At 46.7% G+C, this 20,039-nt stretch overlaps 2 protein-coding genes across 2 annotated transcripts; one reads left to right on the top strand and one right to left on the bottom strand.

The window, feature by feature from the left end:
* Positions 1-194: 194 nt before the first annotated feature.
* Positions 195-8,752, bottom strand: trarg1a (trafficking regulator of GLUT4 (SLC2A4) 1a). Its single transcript, XM_048980869.1, has 3 exons — positions 7,611-8,752; positions 2,333-2,459; positions 195-2,025 (listed from the first exon to the last, which is right to left on the bottom strand). The coding sequence occupies exons 1-3, from the start codon at positions 8,007-8,009 to the stop codon at positions 2,015-2,017; spliced, it is 537 nt and encodes a 178-aa protein (XP_048836826.1). The 5' UTR covers positions 8,010-8,752; the 3' UTR covers positions 195-2,014.
* Positions 8,753-12,265: 3,513 nt separating this feature from the next.
* Positions 12,266-19,797, top strand: prss16 (serine protease 16). Its single transcript, XM_048980867.1, has 9 exons — positions 12,266-12,507; positions 12,606-12,787; positions 13,466-13,698; positions 14,278-14,413; positions 15,530-15,644; positions 16,342-16,543; positions 17,824-17,914; positions 19,007-19,215; positions 19,391-19,797. The coding sequence occupies exons 1-9, from the start codon at positions 12,298-12,300 to the stop codon at positions 19,498-19,500; spliced, it is 1,488 nt and encodes a 495-aa protein (XP_048836824.1). The 5' UTR covers positions 12,266-12,297; the 3' UTR covers positions 19,501-19,797.
* Positions 19,798-20,039: the final 242 nt, after the last annotated feature.

Below are 20,039 nucleotides of genomic sequence, written 5' to 3'. Positions count from 1 at the left end.
AGTTCTGGATTTGTCACATGACAACAGGTGCTCCTTTAAATGATCAAAAATAAGAGCCAGTTTGAGAGCGTAACCAAGTATTGGCGTCGGGATGCACGAGGTAACTTGTGTCCTGTGTTGTGCTTGAGCTACGTGAAACACAGCCTGGCGGCTACTGGGTAGATGTATGTTTTAAGGAGTCCACAACACTCTGATCATGCTTGGTAACATTTATTGCAGACATGCAAAAGTCACACAGCAGAGAAATGGAAGGCAGGGCATGCACGTCCAACAGGAGGGAAGTACTCAAATATACAAGAATATAGTCTTTTGTTTTTCCCATTCTCGTCTTCGGGATGTACAGGCATCTGAAAATGTAAACGTGTGAGACGTGCGTGAGTGAAGCAGGGTTTGGGTGGATGGGAGGCTCCATCACGCACTGCGACTTTGAGCTCCATGGCTTCCTGCTTCATGTCTGAATCCTCCTCATCCAGCTGATTGTGCCTCTGGGAGGTTCCGGGTCATGAGGGGCTGGCAAAAGCACATTTTTAACGAATGTGTCCCAAAGTACTTTCCACACTCTGGGGGTTGGGTCGGTGTGAGGTGAATCCTTGTGTAACAGCTTCTCCTTTTCATCTTTATATGAGACACAATATGAAGACTCATCAAATCCTTTTAATTCCAAAAGACACAGTGGGGCAGAAGCCCTACAGGAGCAGCATGAGATCATATTCAAGATCAGAGCAAGATTCAGAGATCACAGTCAAGATCAGCACAAGATTCAAAGGTTGTACCCAAGATCGACATTAGATTGAGATCATGGTGAAAGATCAGCATGATATTCTGGGATCATACTCTTGTCACATACATGTTCGTTTGCTTTTGCCCCCTTTCAAATTATCTTCATCTCAGACTCTGACATCTTCGAGGTACCTACAGCCGACCACGAAACATGTTTATTGTGTGCAGTTTGTGTTTTTTTATTTCTAAAATGAGGAAATCAGAGATGCAATCTGGCTGAGTGCCTGCAGATGCAGTTGGGACTGTAAGTGTGTTGCATGCCTTCACTCCCAAAGCTAGCGTGTGCTCCTCCCCCGTCCCAGAGAGCAATAAACCCACAGCACACCGCAGGCTCTGAACATGCCTATATATCTAATATGGGGGGGGCATCAGGGGGGTCCCATTCTCAAGGGCAACATGTGAATAAGTGACGTTGGCCACGAAAAAGTGTTCGCAGAGAGCGTATTTACAGCCCTCCCAGCCCAAGGCAAATGGCGGGGGGGGGGGGGGGGGGGCACCGGCACTGATGGCTGTGTGGTCTGGCATCGCACGCATGCGTGTGCTCGTTGCGGAGGACATCCATGTGAATGATGTTCAGCTCCACACAAACTCCTCTCCAGGCCTGAGGGCTGCATGCGGAACCCCCCCCCCCACACACACACTCAACCTGTGCTAGTGCTCTGAATCCTGCTCTGCTTCTCTGTCTTCCTGTCTACATAAAAACCTATCTGAGTTAATGCAAACTGCAAACACACAATTATATATGTAGTGTCGTATATATGATGAATGCAAGGAGCCAGCCAAGGATATAGAGTCTATCTATCACGCTGATTCCCACACTTTCCCTTTCCGTTCCGAAGCCGGTTGGACTTCGCAGCACCTCCTTTACTCTCTGCTCTGTCTTCGCTCAGCGATTTGCAGGCGACGCTGCACGGCTCTCGCCGCCAAACAAAAAGAATTTGATTAATGTTTTTTTTTTCCTCAAGCGAACATTAAGTGAAGCATGCATCCATTACTCTTAATGCTGTTTTTTTCAGTTGTTTGTCTTGTCTCCTCATCGTCTCGTGAGACTCGGGGTTTTAAAAATGCAACTTTTCTTTTTTGCTATTATTATTATTATTATTTTAGAGTGGACCACAGTGAGGTTTTCTTTAATCTAGCATTTTCCATGTAACGTTTCGTATGTAACGTGCTCTGCGGTCAGGTAACACAGGGTGCTTCCGTCTTAGGGGTGTTCGGGGGGGTGATGCCTCTCTCAGCCCATTGCTGTTGGGGGGGGGGAGCAAAAGAGAGAGAGAGAGAGAATGCGTTACAGACCAGCAGCTGCCCCCCACCCCCCGCTGTATGCTGAACAGATGCGCCTGCTGTTGTCATAATAATCCCCATTACAGCCTCGTGAGGGCGCCCTGCGATGAATCCATTCCTCAGCGTGTGAAAAGCAGGTTCTCAGGTTCTCGGGTTCTAAGGTTCTCGCGCTGTATTTTTCTACTGTCTGGAAGCTGGGTTACTGACGATCGCCTGAACATGCTTCAGGCTGTTTATGCGCGTGTGTATGTGGCGACGAGGCTCGCACCTCTGACGAGGATGAAGACGGTGATGATGATGATGCCCAGCGCCATGGAGACGATGCTGAGCAGCCGGGAGAGCCGGCCGAGCCGCTTGGCCCCGTCCACGTCACCCTGCTGCAGGCTGTTTCTGGACTGCAGGGAAACATGGGAGACAGTCTCATTGGCTGTGCTGTGGGCAGACCCTGGCATTAGTTACCCCGGCTGAAGGCACCATTGATGAAGAAGTGGCCCCTGTGTCTATCGCCAGAGGCCCTATACCCTGCACCCTATACCCTGCACCCTACACCCTATACTCCACTCTCTCAGCCCCCCACCTCCTTCCAAAGGGCTCCATTAAAGAGATCAATATCAAGAAAGTAATCGAGCCACGAGGGGCATCCAGCAGGAGAAAACACACTCCTGGCAGACGACTGCAGCTGCTCTGTCCTACTGCATCGGAGCCCAGGCTTCTTCAGAGAATTTCTTGTGGGTACTGGAGTAACACAGGGTCGTCTTTTGCCGAACTGACAGGTTAGATGAGCAGCCTGAAGATGGACTCTTGGTTTAATTATACTGTTGGCACATTAGGAATTTGAATGGTAGTTTATCAGGTTCCTTTGGGTAGGTTGCTATTCAGGCTTGTTGAAACTCGCTGAACCTTGCATCATTGTTAATCTGAGTTCCCCCACCCCGCCCCGCCCCCATCCAGACCCTGCTTCCTAACCGAAGCATCACAGCTGCATTGATCCAAACACCAGTGATGCACCAGCTCCTCCAATCAATGGGAGCCCAGATGCTCCATAAAACCACCAGCTCCATGTGCACAGTGTTGTCCAGCCAGCGAGAAATGTTATTTTCTCAAAGCATGATAAGATATTTATTATATATATTTATACTATTAATAGATTAGAAGTGAGTTTTGTCCTTCCATGTCTTCGCTATAGGTTGGGCCTGAGCTTACTTTAAGGTGACAAACAGGATAACAGAGCTCTTGAATCATTTTGCTTGAGCATCCCCATTGGGGCATCTCTGTGTCAATCAGCTATGTGGAACCCATCCCCTCCCCCCAAGCTCAGTATAGTGACCACAGCCCTCATGCTTGTTCTTGGGCCATCAATAATGCAGGGCCCTGTCCGGCGGCGGAGCCAGCCCGGGCGTGACTGGGTAGCATCGAAAGTACGGAAACTCGCTTTATTACATGTCCGTCTAATGGTGGATCGTTCAAATGGAGAGCTAACATTTCCTGCCATCTCCCAGCCAGCTTTGACCCAGTGCAGCTTTGCTCTAGCTGTTTCAGAACCGAAGCCCATCACCCAACCCACCCCACCAGCCCCCTGCCCAGTGAATATAAACCGCGCAATGTCTGGTTCTGCATTAGCAAAAGCAGCTGTGAAATTCAAACTCACACATACGGATTGAGTGAAAAACACAATGGTAATGGCAAACATGCATGCACACTGATATCCCATATACGCATGTATGCACAAACACAGATATCTCACAAGTGCATGTTACACACGTACACACACGTATATCCCACACTGCATGTTACAGGTACACGTACACATACGGATATCCCACACTGCATGTTAGTGGCACAAGTACACACACGGATATTCCACACTGCATGTTAGTGGCACACAAACACACACGGATATCCCACACTGCATGTTAGTGGCACACGTACACACACATATATCCCACACCGCATGTTAGTGGCACACGTACACACACAGATATCCCACACTGCATGTTAGTGGCACACGTACACACACGGATATCCCACACTGCATGTTAGTGGCACACAAACACACACGGATATCCCACACTGCATGTTAGTGGCACACATACACACACGGATATCCCACACTCCATGTTCCTCCACACATACACACACGGATATCCCACACTGCATGTTAGTGGCACACGTACACACGGATATCCCACACTCCATGTTCCTCCACACATACACACACGGATATCCCACACTGCATGTTCCTGCACACATACACACACGGATATCCCACACTGCATGTTCCTGCACACATACACACATGGATAACCCACACTGCATGTTAGTGGCACACGTACACACACGGATATCCCACACTGTATGTTCCTGCACACATACACACACGGATATCCCACACTGCATGTTCCTGCACACATACACACATGGATAACCCACACTGCATGTTAGTGGCACAAGTACACACACGGATATCCCACACTGCATGTTCCTGCACACATACACACATGGATATCCCATACCGTATGTTAGTGGCACACATGGATATCCCACTCTGCATGTTCCTGCACACATACACACATGGATAACCCACACTGCATGTTAGTGGCACAAGTACACACACGGATATCCCACACTACATGTTCCTGCACACATACACACATGGATATCCCACACCGTATGTTAGTGGCACACATGGATATCCCACTCTGCATGTTCCTGCACACATACACACATGGATAACCCACACTGCATGTTAGTGGCACAAGTACACACACGGATATCCCACACTGCATGTTAGTGGCACACAAACACACACGGATATCCCACACTGCATGTTTCTGCACACATACACACACGGATATCCCACACTGCATGTTCCTGCACACATACACACATGGATATCCCACACCATATGTTAGTGGCACACATGGATATCCCACTCTGCATGTTCCTGCACACATACACACATGGATAACCCACACTGCATGTTACAGACACACGTACACACACAGATATCCCACACCACATGTTAGTGGCACACATACACACATGGATATCCCACACTGCATGTTCCTGCACACATACACACACGGATATCCCACACTGCATGTTAGTGGCACACAAACACACACGGATATCCCACACTGCATGTTCCTGCATACATACACACACGGATATCCCACACCGTATGTTAGTGGCACACATGGATATCCCGCACTGCATGTTACTTGCACACATACGCACACGCATATCCCACATGTGCATATTAGTGACATACTTGCACACACAGATATTGCACACATGCATTTGCCTGTCACCCTCCAGGTCCACATTTCATACATGTGTGCAGAGAGCTCGCATCACCGCATTACCCAAATGCACTGTGCTCTGAAAGCCAGGCTCAGCTGCAGCTCTCCACTTTGAGTAATTGACTCTCCCCTCAAGCCTGCAGCTCTTTTTCAGATCACCAGCCAACTATTTTCTTATGAATGCGTCGCTTCTGCAGCGCAGTTTCCCGTACCCAGCACCTGCATTTGACCCCACCCACCACCGCATACCCTAATGCCATTTTTCCCCAATCCCGTCCCTGTGGAGCTTCTCATGTTGGCCTGGCGGCATTGGAGCCCACCAGGGAGGTCTCATCCAGGGAATGTTGTGTGGCCAGAGGAGGGCGTAGGCCAGGCGTTAATCACAATCACTGTCCACCCCCCAGTCATATTTGGCAGTGAGAACTGAGAGCAGGCCATCATTCTGGGCCTCAAGCCAAGGGAATGGTAGCGGTCCTCACTACTCAAACGGGGACCAGACACAAATTAAATAAAATAGCAACACAGTCTTTGACCAGTAACTTCAAATACGCACATGTATGGCCCCTATTGTAGCACTTTCCTGCACTGTAATTAGACTATAATTCTTCTAAAGCTACAGTGCTAGCAATTATATTGCTACCACAATAATAACGATTCATTCAGGTCTCACTGTAAAGGGCGGCACTGTTACCAAGAACCTATTAATCCCAGTATCACCAAAAAGACTATAATACCAGGTGCAATGGTCATGTGCAATGAAATACTCTTAAACCCTTGGTACTGATAGCAATTGCACTGGCACACCACTGATTGGTGTGTTGGAGAACCATCCGGGGAAAACCGGAATTGTGCTTTTTGTGAGAGCGTTTCCGTCATGTTCCGTACAAAAAAGAAATACTGAGGAAATTGTTGTGAAAAGTTGCGAGGCTGAACAACGAGGAGCCGGGGAAACACGAGGACACGAGGTCTGCTTGCGCGAAGAAGATAAATTGCCTGTCATGTGCATGAACGTATCTATTTTAATTCACGGACGCTAAATTATTCCAGATACCCCAAGAATGCTATGTTTGGGGTCGGGGGTCTGTCTATGCGACATTCTCGTTAATATTCACAAGCGAATGGATGCACGGCCATTTCCTCCGTCACACCAGGGAACCTCCACTTAAAATGCTGCCGCCCGTTTAGGCTGAATACAGCAACCACGCCCTGTCTTTTCTCGCCTTGTCACGTAATCATGTATCTTAAATTTAAATTATTTTAAAGAAACAAGTGAACAAACAGTACTGAGGCTACATGAAAACTGGAACAAAAACAGTACATGTATTGTATTCGTTAAAAATAACAATATTAGTGTTACTATTAGTGAGCTCGGAGGTAATCTTATATGGAAAATAACCAAATTGGGTATCATTTTGGCAGCTACAAGTGCCCAGTTTTAACCTTCTCACGTTAATTATCCATCTACGCCTATGACGTCATCTAATTATCAATACTGAGCAGAAAAGAGATCACGGGGACACGAGCAACTCATAGCAAGTATTCCACATAGTATATAATACAAGCATAATACATAATAGCCTATGTTTGAGCAATTGTTAAATCGTATTGTTCGTTATTTTTTTCACATGTATTACCTCGTATTTAATTAGCTGTTTATTATTTTATTTATTTATTTATTTATTTATTTATTTTAATGAGAGTGAAATTTGCTGACGTTGGGCATCCACAGTATAATGTGTACATTACCGGACGATTCGTGCTGTGGGACATTCAAAATGCTTCCCAAAAATTAAACTTATATGCCATATTTATACATGCCCACATATATGGAACTGGCACCTTAAAAACATTTTTTTCAGCTTTTGAAATAACGATGTTAATTGCATGATTTATGAACAAATGGTGGTTTGTGTTAAGTAACAGTACAGATTTTAATACATGCATTTTAACCGCACTATAAAGTTTGTTTACGGTTCACCGTATTAGTTTAAAACAATTCGCTATTTGTATTGCACATTACACAGACATACAACCTACCTTACTCATATCAAAGTTGGCAGTATTCGGCAGGAGTAAAATTAAAACATTGTTTAACCAGCCAACGAACGCATAAAGATTTATATTTGGAACAATAAAACTGTCTGTAATTCAGATGCAAAGAGAGAAAGTCTTTTATTTTCAGTTTAAATGAGTGTTTTCCAGTCTGCGTTATAATGTGAAGTTCACAATGCTTAGTCCACTTACCATAATTGAATATACCAGTCCGACAATGTTGAGGGGCCAGACGGGACAGAAGCAGGAAAAGATAGCCAAAATGAGGTAGTCCCGGGGCTTTGGCTGTTCTTGGGCCGTATTCCCAGTGGAAGAGGTGCGACTTAGGCTAACCCGGGACGGGGACAGGGGCGCGCCCCCGAGCTGTACCGCGGAGCCCGATCTCACGGGCACGCTGTGTCCGTTTTGGTCCGACTCCGCGTCTTTCTCGCTGCCTACATTCACCATGAAGGAGCTAGACAGTTTGATGCCGTTTCCTCCGGCCGTCTCGCTGGTCAGAAGTTTCTCCGTCTCCTGCGATTCGGGGGGCTGCGCAGCGCCACTCTCACCCAGGGCCGCTTTTTCAAACGCCGCGTCTGTGTTGATGGCCATTCTTCAAAGCAAAACTACCGCGCTTTATATGAGGAGTCCCTTTACCTAAAAGCAGCCACTAATTTCGATGAAATAATTATTTTCCCAGTTCACAATACAGTCAGAAATCTAAATCCCCATAATTTCATAAGAATACTAATTCTCCGTGTATTTAATATTATAATTTAAATATCAAAAAGTGGATAAAAAATGAAATAATTATTCTAATAACTGGTTTGCCAAAATAAAAACAGCGACAGTGCTGAGAGAAACATTTACCTCTTCTTGATCAGTTTTACTGTAAGAATAATGAAACAACATTAAAAACAGTCTGGCGACTGGCGAGGCATAAAGATCCCTCTTTCTACAGCTCAGCGGTGCTGTTCAGTCCGCCTTTCCTATTAAATGTATACGCGCCTTCTCCATCTAAAACGAAAAGTCTAAGTGAAACAAATAAGTCACCGGCCCAATTGTCTCTCACTTCTCCCAGTGCTGCATCATCCACTAAAAGACTGCCAATGTTACTTTTTAAAAATGAGGAACGGACCTTTAAAATTCACTTTTTTCCAAAGCATCAATAGGCACGCGCTGTAGGGCTGTGTGTTGCGCTGCAGCAACAGAGCGACTGTGATGAACTTAATGCAGGACGAGCCCCTCAGCATCAGCACCACCCCGCAGGCGAGCGCAGGCGTCGGGGCGGGTTTTCTGTGTTGCATTTCATGGCCGGGTTCCCCCAGGGGATGCCATAATACCGCCGCTAACTGGCGATCTGAGCATATTGTTAGTGGCGTCGAATTCGTCACTCAAAGAAGCCTTTAACGCTGGGGACATGCCTGAAATGAAACGCATGTCAAAAGTACTCTAACGTTCCCTTGCCTTGAAAAAAATGGAAATCGATAGTACAAGAAATACAATCACACCCAAACTGGAATAGAAAATAAAATGAACATTATATAATTGGACCAGAATGATTTATAATTCAGGTTTCCAGTAGGCTATTACATTTTATTGCAATCTCTTAAATAATCATTACGGTTTTTATTCAAGAATAACCTACCAGAACGTGTGATTTTTTTTTTATCTGGCATTGTCCTGTGAAGAAAATGAAGCGCAGACTGCGGGAATTCCCTCCGTGAAAACCGAGATGGTGGACACGCTATAGCCTATGGTGACCAATCAATTGATGAATTTGTAAGGGGGAGTTGAAAAAGTATATAACGGTGCACTTAGTATATACAAAGTATATACACTTTTTCTTTGGTGTTAAAGCCCCCGCGTTATGCGGAACGTCTGTCACGCGAATCCGCATCATCTCATTAATAAAGAAGATTTTTACCTTACCAACCCTCAGTTACGGACTTTGCTATTTCACTGTCTGGAGTTAAGGTATATTTTTCGGCTATTTTCTTCTTCCACATTATAATGTCCGGCCATGGGTTGTCCACTGTAATTGATTACATCCCTTTGGCAGCAAATTACAAACAAAGGTGTACGCCTCATCAACCCGGAAGTTAAGTCCAATCTAAGGACGTCAGCGTCTATTGCAGCATATTTGTATTTTTTACGATCAATTTTAGTTTTTAAAACAAGTAATGGTAACACATTACTTGGGGGGGGGGCACATTGTAGTAGTACACTCTTACTTAATGTAAGAAGATAACAACATAAGAAATTTACAAACGAGAGGAGGCCATTTGGCCCATCAAGCTTGTTTGGGGAGAACTTAACTAATAGCTCAGAGTTGTTAAAATCTTATCTAGCTCTGATTTAAAGGAACCCAGGGTTTTAACTTGCGCTACACTAGCAGGAAGACTATTCCATACTCTAACTACACGCTGTGTAAAGAAGTGTTTCCTTAAATTCATTTAAAAATGTTCTCCAGCTAATTTCCACTTATGGCCACGAGTTCTAGTATTTAAACAAATACTGAAGTAGCCATTTTACGGAACAGCATCTAGACCTGTTAGAATCTATACCTGGATCATGTCCCCCCTTAGTCTCCTTTGCTCGAGGCTAAACAGATTCAGCTCAGCTAACCTCTCCTCATAAGATATTCCTCTAAGACCAGATTTCATTCTCATAGCCCTACATTGCACCCTTTCCAAGGCAGCAATGTCCTTCTTAAGGTATGGTGACCAAACCTGCACACAGTGGGGTCTTAACCTTCTAGGTGGGGTCTTAAACAAGGAATTATATAATCACCTCCATTGACTTAAACTCCACACACCTAGAGATGTAACCCAACATCCTATTGGCCTTTTTTATTCCTTCCCCACACTGGCTAGAGTGGGACATGGAAGCATCAACATACACAGCGAAGTCTTTCTCATAATCAGCTACCTTTATTTCAGTGGAACCCATAAAATATCTGTACTTTATATTTCTGCTCCCTGCATGGATTACCTTACATTTATCTATGTTAAATTTCATCTGCCAGGTATCAGCCCAGTCGCTAATTAAATCAAGATCCCATTGAAGCCTCCTTGCTACTAGTTTAATATCTGCTACACTACCCGTCTTGGTGTCATTTACAAATTTAGCCAGTTGACCATATGTATTGGTGTCAATATCATTAATGTTGCTCCCGGTGAGCAGGTTGGCACCTTGCATGGCAGCCTCCGCCACCGGGTGTGTGGATGGGTGAATGTGAGGCATAAAATGTAAAGCGCTTTGAGTACTTGTAAGAGTAGAAAAGTGCTATATAAATGCAGTCCATTTACCATTTCATGTAAATTAAGAACAATAGTGGCCCTAAAATTGAACCCTGCAGTACCCCACTATGAACACTGTGACATTGTGCCTCTAATACTGTAACTACTCACTGCTTCCTGTCAGTTAACCAGTTTTCGATCCAAGCTGCTACAGTTCCTAAAATCCCTGCAGCTTTGAGCTTAAGCAAGAGCCGTTTGTGGGGGACAACATCAAAGGCCTTCTGGAAATCTAAGTAGATCACATCGTAGGCCTTTTTGTGATCAATTTCTCTTGTAGTTTCCTCAAAAAACTTAAGTAAATTACTTAAATAGGATCTACCTCTCCTAAATCTATATTGGCTATCCCTCAGAATGTTATTTGAATCCAGGAAATCTACCATTTTCACTTGGATTACTAATTAATTAGAAACTAAGTATTAGCTATGCACTGCTCATTCATCATTAACCAATAATCTCAGTTTGTGTGTTTCATGCACTTACTATATCTGTTCATAATTTGTACTTGAGTAGCTTAATAACTGAGTTACTAACTTACTTATGCTCCCTCAAATAAAGGATTATCCATTAATTAAATTAATCATAAACGTTAACTGAAAAAGGATACATGAAAAATGATTTGAATAATTATTTGATTAATGTTACTGATTTGGACAAAAACATCTATGAAAGTAAATGTAAATGAAACCGGCGTTATCATTAAAACCGACACTGTGAATTTACTTAAAATTTCTTGCACATTAATAAGCAGTAGAACTATAGTCACGAAGCAACATGAGTGAGTTATACGGAATCACGCAAACCACACAATCGTACAATGATCTGCGACTAGCAGAATAAAACAGTTAATTGGACATAGTATAGATATTTACCAGTTACCACTGAGAACCTGCAGTAGGCGATCTCTGGTTTGAACCACTGTAATGCTAGACTTTGATGCGGCTCTTGTAACTCAATCTGTACTGCAAAGTGCCGTTTTGTTTAGAATCACGTCATATAAAAGCAAACTGTAACGAATCCGCAACGAGTCCTGGATAAATGCATGTCTGACAAATGGAACTATGTAAACACCCGTAACCTATAATGCGGTAAATAACCTAAATCAGCAGATGCGTTGGGCGTCGAGATCATGTTAATGAATGACTTGAGGCGATGAGCTTGCGGCATAAAGAGATGTAATGAGAGCGGACATTTTTTGGCAGAACCGTATATCAACACTACAGTACACACATGCAAATGTGTAAATGTGATGACGCACGCCATAAATAACAGAAAAGCAGAAAGAGAAATAAATGAAAATATTTTAAAAGTCTCTTTACTAACCATCGCTTCCATAAATTAGTCTCATTAAAATGTGGTTCACCAGAGTGTATCACATCGCACTAAGTGAAAGTATTCAAAGCTAAAAATGAATTTGGAGATATCGATGGAGCTTAATAGCTCAGTGCGCAGTGTAAAGTGTAGAAAGAGCGCCATCTGGAGGAATAGAAGAGCCATTGCATCTCAGCCACAGCCAAGATATTAAAAATCAGGTGACGACATCACGTGACATTGTAAATTGCCACATAAGTGTCACATGTTTCACTTTCCATACAAGCAACATGGCGTGGAAGCATTTGCGGCGACTTTTGCAGGGGCTCTTCGTCTTCGCCTGCTTGTCATTCCCCTGCCAGGCTCGGTATGGCGGGCTGCGCGGTGCTGCGTTCCGGCTTCATAAAGTGCATGATGGAGGTGGTGCTGATGTGGAGGAGCAGTGGTTCACGCAAAGACTGGACCATTTCGATGGCGCCGAAACCCGAGTTTGGAAACAGGTGGGACTCTGTAAACTCAGCGTACAGCATGTCTAAAACCCAAGCACTAAATGTTCGGGTGAGCTGCCGCGTCTGACAGATTAGTGTTTCCATTTCAGAGGTTCTTCGAGAATGACACCTTCTACAGAAACGGCGGCCCGGTGTTTCTCATGATCGGGGGGGAGGGTCCCGCAAACCCCGCTTGGATGCAGTACGGGACCTGGCTAACATATGCTAAGAAGCTCGGCGCCCTGTGTTTTATGCTGGAGCACCGCTTCTACGGGAAGAGTCGTCCGACTGAGTAAGAAATAAGTGTAATACCTTTACATGAACTCACTTATGGTTCATTATATACCTTCCCTTTTTTTCCCCAGAAGAAATACTTGCACGGCAGTCACTAGGCTATGTACTACATAATTTGAGAGTTTTCCTTGATTCTCCTTGGTTCAATTAGGCAGAAGGAAAGATCGTTTCCCCCTTTTTATTAGCAGTTCTATAAGTAACCGCTAGGGGGAGTTATGCTCAAACAAAAGGAAGGGCGGTTCCGCACGATTTTCTCTATAGGTTGATTCATTCTTTTTTTTTTTTTTTTATTCTTGTCAGATATTTGAGACTCCTGGCCTAAAGTAGCAGTTGAGCAATTTGCTGAAGTTCAGGAACTGAGTTTTGGCTGTGAGGTGCTTCCTCCTTTCAAACATCAAATAATGCAGTTAGGAGCAGATTGACTTGTCAATATTATAATAACTAATACCAGTCACCACCATACCTTCGCTAACCAGCCTCGTCTCCATTCTTACCTCAGTGTTTCTCCAGGTAAAGCCCCTTTGTGGCCCTTGCTGTTGAATATTCTCTCGCCGTAAAGGAATCTCTGTAGTTTCCAGTTTCCCTTCCATCCATCACCTCTGCATTACTGCTCTCCTACTTGCTTCCGCCGTTTGTATGGGATGCTGAGGTCACCCCAGGCCTCCTCTCACCACAGGGACCTGAGCTTTGCCAGCCTCCGCTACCTGAGCAGCCAGCAGGCCCTTGCGGACCTGGCCCACTTTCGCTCGTCCATGGCTGCTGCACGGGGACTCGCCGGCAGCAAGTGGGTAACCTTTGGCGGCTCGTATCCCGGCTCGCTGGCCACCTGGTTCCGTCTGAAGTATCCACACCTGGTTCACGCCTCAGTGGCGACCAGCGCACCTGTGCACGCCGTCGTTAATTTTCCCGGTAAGCCTGCCTGGGGTGGTCGGAGGGGGGAGGGGGGTGCTGGCATTTGTTGCCTGGGATTCCTCCCTCTGCCTCCCACTGACATGGTCACGGGCTGATTGCCTGGCTTTCACTGCCTGGCCGTCCCTGGGTCTGTGATGCACTTTGTCTTCAGGAAACCCTTGGTCTCACCAGGACCTGCTTAGCCCCGCCCCCAATGTGCCAACTCCCATGAGAGCCTGAAGAGGGCGACATTCTTGTTAATTCTCCTTCTTGGTGATCATGTCTACGGGAACCTGTGTTTACCATCCTCTTCTTGTCCCTGCTTTAATTATCACTGGCAATATGATTTTGTAGCTGGAAATACTGAGATTTTCCCCCCAGTTTCTAAACTATTTGCATATATAAATTTTATTGGTATGTATTTTTTTATTATTATTATTTCTCAGACCATTTGGGTCAGTTATGTGCAGGCTGAAGCAGTTCTGAAACTCAGCCCATTTAGACACAGTAGCTGCATATTGTGACAATAGTCACTTCTCAGTGGTTAAAATAAGGATGTTACATGTGAAAGCGAAAACCTTTTCCTTTTCTGCTCAGAGTACCTTGAAGTAGTGAGGCAGTCTCTTGCGGCTGAAAACCCAGAGTGCCCTCTGCTGGTCCAGGAGGCTTCTGACACGCTGTACAAACGGCTCCAGGACCCCGAGATGTATGTGAATATCACCAAAGATTTCAGGTACCCTCCCGGACTGGCCTGTGTCTCGCCTTTCAGGGTCTAGGTAGGCAATAAATGTAGTTCATTTCATCAGCAATGACTAGGCTTAGCTGGTCAAGCTGGCCACCTTGCAGTTTCTGTGTTACACGTTAAGCTTAATGAGGCAGTTTTCTTGCTTTGGGGGGGGGGGGGGGGGGGGGGGGGGGGGGCTTTGTTTTTGTCTCCAGTTTCAGTGGAAAATAACAGGACTGGGCAGTGGGTGCTGCTTAGCCAAAATGAGTCTTGAAATGTGGATGCTTTCTGCTGGGTAATTACACCCCCCCCCTCGAAAATATGGGCCTGGTCATTAGGGTAATCTGAGTCACTTCATCCATTGAGAGCCTGGGGGGGGGGGTTCCAGTCATGGACTGGATACAGTGGTACTTAAAATTTCCAGACAGTACGAAGTCCAGGTATATATAGTGCATGGGCTGCCTGATCTCATTTTCTTTTCTCTTTTATGGTCCTGCTGTCTTGGGGGGGGGACACCACCCAGAAATGAAAAAGCATGAACTTTACCTTTTTATACTGCCAATTCTAGGGAAGAGTTAAGGAGCAGCTCGTTATGCAAGCTTGGCTTAAGGCGGCTTCCTGTAAACGTCATCTAGCAGGCAGAACGTGACATCCTGCATTTCAGGTGTGCATAAAGCTGAGATGTTAAAGGACTTAGTGTGGGCTCTATCCCTCAGCCCCCCCCAGCAAAGACAGCCACCGGGGGCCCTTTGACTCTGCTTGACAGACAGACCAGGCTGCTGCCAGCAGCTGGCTGTGCACCGACCCTCTCAGACCTCGGGGGGGGCTGCTGTAGGAAGCCGGGGGCCGCAGCAAAGGCATCGAAGTGCTCTGCCTGCTACAGCCTTTGCTCCTGAAGGCTGGAGTAAATCCGTGTGCTACTGTCAGGCTGGGCTTGGTGTCAGACAATTTGCCAGCACAGATGGGTGTTTTCATTACCTCATTGTGTGTCGGTATGAATTAAGAGGGTTTTGTTTGCAAAAAAACGTTTCCGTTAATGAAGCGGTTTAACTGGAAGGTATGTCTCACTGTGCATTGTGTGTGTGTGTGTGTGTGTGTGTGTGGTTCTCCCCTCATCCTAAACAGTCTCTGCGCAGACCTGCAGATCCAGACGAAAATGGACATTCCCTACTTCCTGGAGACTGTGGCCGGCAACTTCATGGATGTTGTCCAGTACAATGAGGATAACAGGGAGTTTGAGGTGGGCAGGGGTGCAGGTGACCCTTCAACTGGCTGGGTCTGGTTCATTTGAAACGTCATGTATTACCAGCCTTGTGGCATAAAATGACCTGCCTGCAGAGCCTGTTTGCGTGATTTCCTGTGTGATCATCGCTGTCCTTGTTCATGTGCTGCCGTCATGGTGCGAAATGCCTGGAGGTCATGCCAAGCTCTAACCTGGGGGCAGCTGTCCTCCAGCTCAGTCGTTCATAATTATTAGCTGGGGCAGTCTGTGGTGGCAGCAGCAGCCACCTTGCTGGTCTCCTTGTAGTGGAAGGTCTTGCTGGATTGTGTGGGCTCCAGCACGAGTTTGATGTAGCCGTCTGCCTTGAACAGATGTTCTTATGTCATGATCTTGTAAGTTCTATTTTGAATCATGGTTTGTGCTTAAAACGGCAGCCTGTTGGAATAGGGAACAGTTTCTGGCCTGTGAGAGCTACCGAAATGAAGTGTCTCCTTGTTTAATGGTGGTGGTGTTTTTGAAAGCTGTCAGAGCTTTCTGAAGGGTTGCTGTATAGTAGGGTGACTGGTCCTGTTAGGATTTTTGAAAACTCTGTCATAGTTTTCACTTGGATTTGACCCAAAACTTAGTGCCTACCCAAGTTTTGGCCCTGAGGACCAGGATTGAGAAGAATTGGTTTGTAGGAGCTATTGGTTAGTGCTGCTTTCTGCCTGCACAGGGAGTTCCTGGGACCAACATCACCATCAAGGTGCTCTGTGGGGTGATGATGGACGCCTCTCTGGGCACCCCCTACAATCGGTACGCGGCGGTCACTAGTCTCATGCTGAAGACCTTCTCGCAGAAATGCTTGGATGTCAGCTACTCCACATACCTGAAGGACATGAGCAACACCTCCTGGAGTGGGCCTGCTTCTGGTGGAGGTGAGGAGGATATGGACAGGGGGTGGAGTCTTGCTGAAGTTGGTCCTACTTTTGCCCTTGACTTGAAGATCACCTTTTTGTAGGTTTTAATGACGAATAGTATAAACTTAGTGACGGCCAAAGGAAGCTTCATGAACCACTTGCTGTATTTTCTGACCCCACTAGATGGTGCTCTTGGTTTGCTTTGAGCCCTTTATTGAACAGAGCACCATCTAGTGGGGTGGGAAAATACAGCAAGTGGTTCATGAAGCTTCATTTGATCATAAGTGGTATAGACTTGGCCGCATGGAGGGGTGGCACTTTCTGAGGGAACCGGCCCCATTTACGGCAGAGTGCCATTACGGCAGCCTTAGCCAAACTTCTGCCTCTTCTGCTCACCTTGACTTCTAAAGGAGCCTGAAACTCTCGACTGTTTGTCTTTACTGTCGCTGTAATCAGTCATGCCATTGATAGCCGCAGCCGGACCCTGAGCCCTGGCTGTAGTTTAACCAGGTGCAGAGAGTTCACCAAATCAATCCTGGCATGTTGTCACATTGTCCCCTACGCCTTACTGAGGGCTTATCAGCTCCAGCCCCTGGGTGGAATCCATCCCCCTTCTCTTCACCAAAAGGACCAAACCCCCTATCCTCCTGTAATGGTGCCCTCGACCCTGTCCCGCACCTCTGATAACGGCGACCTCGCTGTTACTTGATTCCCGGTGCCTGTTTTCTTGGCTCAGGTTTCCTTGGGTTTGGGAGGAATCCCAATGACAGGAAATGGTGCGTGAGAACAGTGGGCTGAGCCGCAGTCTCGGGGCAGATAACTGCTGCGGTTTGCTGATTATTTGCCTTTCTGTTAGCTTTTTTGTGGGAGAAACCATTTGGCGGTTTCAGAGCCAGCCCCTCCTCCCTCAGTGTTTCTTTATGGTTTTCGTTTCATAATCCTTCTTCCAACCTGCCGGACATGATGTCACTCACTGAAAATGCTACTTCAATCCCCCAGATAAGTCCTGAAAATCAGAAGGGCTCTCAAAGATATTAAATTGTGTAATGCATCAAAAACATGGCTTTGTCCTGCAACGCCCCGTCTGCCATTCCCTGCATGACACGCAGGCCGACCCGTGAGGTGCCTGCACGTTTCTCGCATTGACCGCCACACCAATGCATTTAATACTTTACGGAGACCTCCTGTCTCTGAGCCATCCTCCTCTTCAGGGCCTTGAACAGACAGACCACCTGCCTCGTGCCCACCTTGAGGAGAGGACGCCCTCTGATCACATGACTCTGCTGCTTTGCTTCCAGGGCGACAGTGGGTGTACCAGACCTGCACAGAGTTTGGCTTCTACCAGAGCACAGACTCGCCTAACCAGCCTTTCACCGGCTTCCCTCTGCAGTGAGTGCTCCACCCTGACTCCGCACAAAGCCCCCCCCCCTGCTTAAACTCTGGATGCCAGCTCCCCCATGCCCCGGGGGTGATAATGCCTTAAGCCGCCTTGAAAATCAACACCGTGCTTCCAAACATTGCGCCAGATGTGTTTCTGTGGATAAGGCAAATCGAGTAGCACCACCGAAAGGGCCCTAGTGGGTTGAGGGATCTGAATAAATGTCAGGTCGCAGCTTCTTGTGTGTGGGCGTCGGGCCTGGGGGGCTTTTTCAGTAAACACCGCTTACACTGAGGCTCGCTGGGGTGTGGAAATGGAGCTGAGAATATTTCAGTAGTTCTCAGTCCTTAAAAACAGTTTCTTAAATAGACAAAATGTGCCTCATCATCCTCCATCTGCCTGAGCCCCCCCCCGTGCCCTTGGGTTGGCTATCTCCCCTCGAGGGGGGGGGGGGGTGCTGGCTGGGTGTTTTTGGGAGGGACAATGGAATGAGACCCACGGAAAGTTCCACAAGGAGCACACGGCCTCCCTTCCTGCCAGCAGTTGGGGGCGTGATGTGGCGCTGCCCCCCCCCCCCCCCCCCCCGCTGTCACTGAGGATGGGGGGGGATGAAAAGAAAACGGAGCTCAGTGTGAATACAGGCCAAACCTGCCTGGCCTTTGTGGTGTGGCATTAAAAGGGCTCTTTGTGAGGCTTCTGTCTCTGGTCAGTAAGTAGGGGTGCCACTCGTCTGAAGATGTCTGTCTCATTCATCCTTAATGTGCCCCCCCCCCCATCCCAGATCTCATTTTTTGTTCCATGTAGCAAAAGCGTAAGTGATCAGCTCTTGTTTATATAGTACACGTGCAAATGAAGTTCTTCTGCTCCATTGCTCTGTATGTCCTCATTACTTACACTTTAGTAGCACCCTGTTGTCATAGTTATTCACGCCTCAGTTTTACCAAAGGGGATCAAAAGGTGAATCACAGCTGACTGGTTAGCTGCCGATCACATGGTCACCCTCTGGCAGGCAGGCAGGCACTGAGTGCACTTACACAGCTCCCTGGCAGCATGCTACTGTGTCATCTTGCCTGATCTCAGGGGCGGTTTTCCTGTCCTGACAGGTACTTCCTGCAGCAGTGTCAGGACATGTACGACGCCTCTCTAGATGAGATGGCCATTGCAGACGCGGTGACCCAGACCAACGAGCTCTATGGCGGCTACGATGTGCACGCGACACGCATCGTCTTCCCCAATGGCTCCATTGACCCGTGGCACGCCCTCGGGATCACCCAGGACATCAGCGATGACCTTCCAGCAGTCTTCATCAAAGGTGACCGGCCATGTTTTGATCTTTGTAGTGTTACTCCCCTGCCTGTAGCCCAGGCTAGTGTTCTGGATCAAGGACTCCTTCTAACCTCGTCTGTGTAGTGACTGAGTGAGCAGTATGATATTCACTGTTTTGTTGTGAGAGGTACACATTGATTTCCCCCCCCCTCCCCAACCAGGCACTGCACATTGTGCGAATATGTACCCTGCTCGGCAGCAAGACCTCCCTCAGCTGGGACTGGCACGGGATCACGTCTTCCTGCTTCTTCAGAGGTGGCTGCAGCAGTAAGTGCACCATCCTCCCCCCCAGCCTGTTTGATGCAGATCACCTTCACGGCACCTTCTCACTCTGCGAGTGGCTTCCCCCGGACCCAAGGATTCGCCCTCCCCGTCCTGTTCGCCCTGCTTGCGGCCAGCTGCTTCTCCACGAGTTTGAGATTCTTGAGCAATAATGACTGAAAACAGTTGACTAGTTCTGGCTCTAACTGCACTGAAGTTTATAAAATGGAATGAGATGTTTGTTTTTGTACTCATTGTCATTTGTGACGCAGATTTAAAGATAATAAACCACTTTCGGCGCTCTGTACGCAGCTGTTCTGTGTTCCATTCTTTCCCTGTGTCCCAGCTGGAATCCCAGTACTGATTCCTATGGTTTTCCTCGACATTGCTGTGAAAAGCGACGGAGCCACATTTAATCCTGATAATGTGGATTTTTGAGCCACACTTTAATTATAAACCTTGATTGCATGTTCTGTGATTTATTAAAGTGCACTTTGGCAATGAATCACTTCATTGGCTCTGCGACTTTCAGGTTCATTCTGGCCGTAG

This window comes from Brienomyrus brachyistius, chromosome 17 (assembly GCF_023856365.1).
Source record: "Brienomyrus brachyistius isolate T26 chromosome 17, BBRACH_0.4, whole genome shotgun sequence".
Taxonomy (NCBI): domain Eukaryota; kingdom Metazoa; phylum Chordata; class Actinopteri; order Osteoglossiformes; family Mormyridae; genus Brienomyrus; species Brienomyrus brachyistius.
Note: the sequence above shows the minus strand (reverse complement) of the source record. Positions and strands in the feature narration are given on the sequence as shown.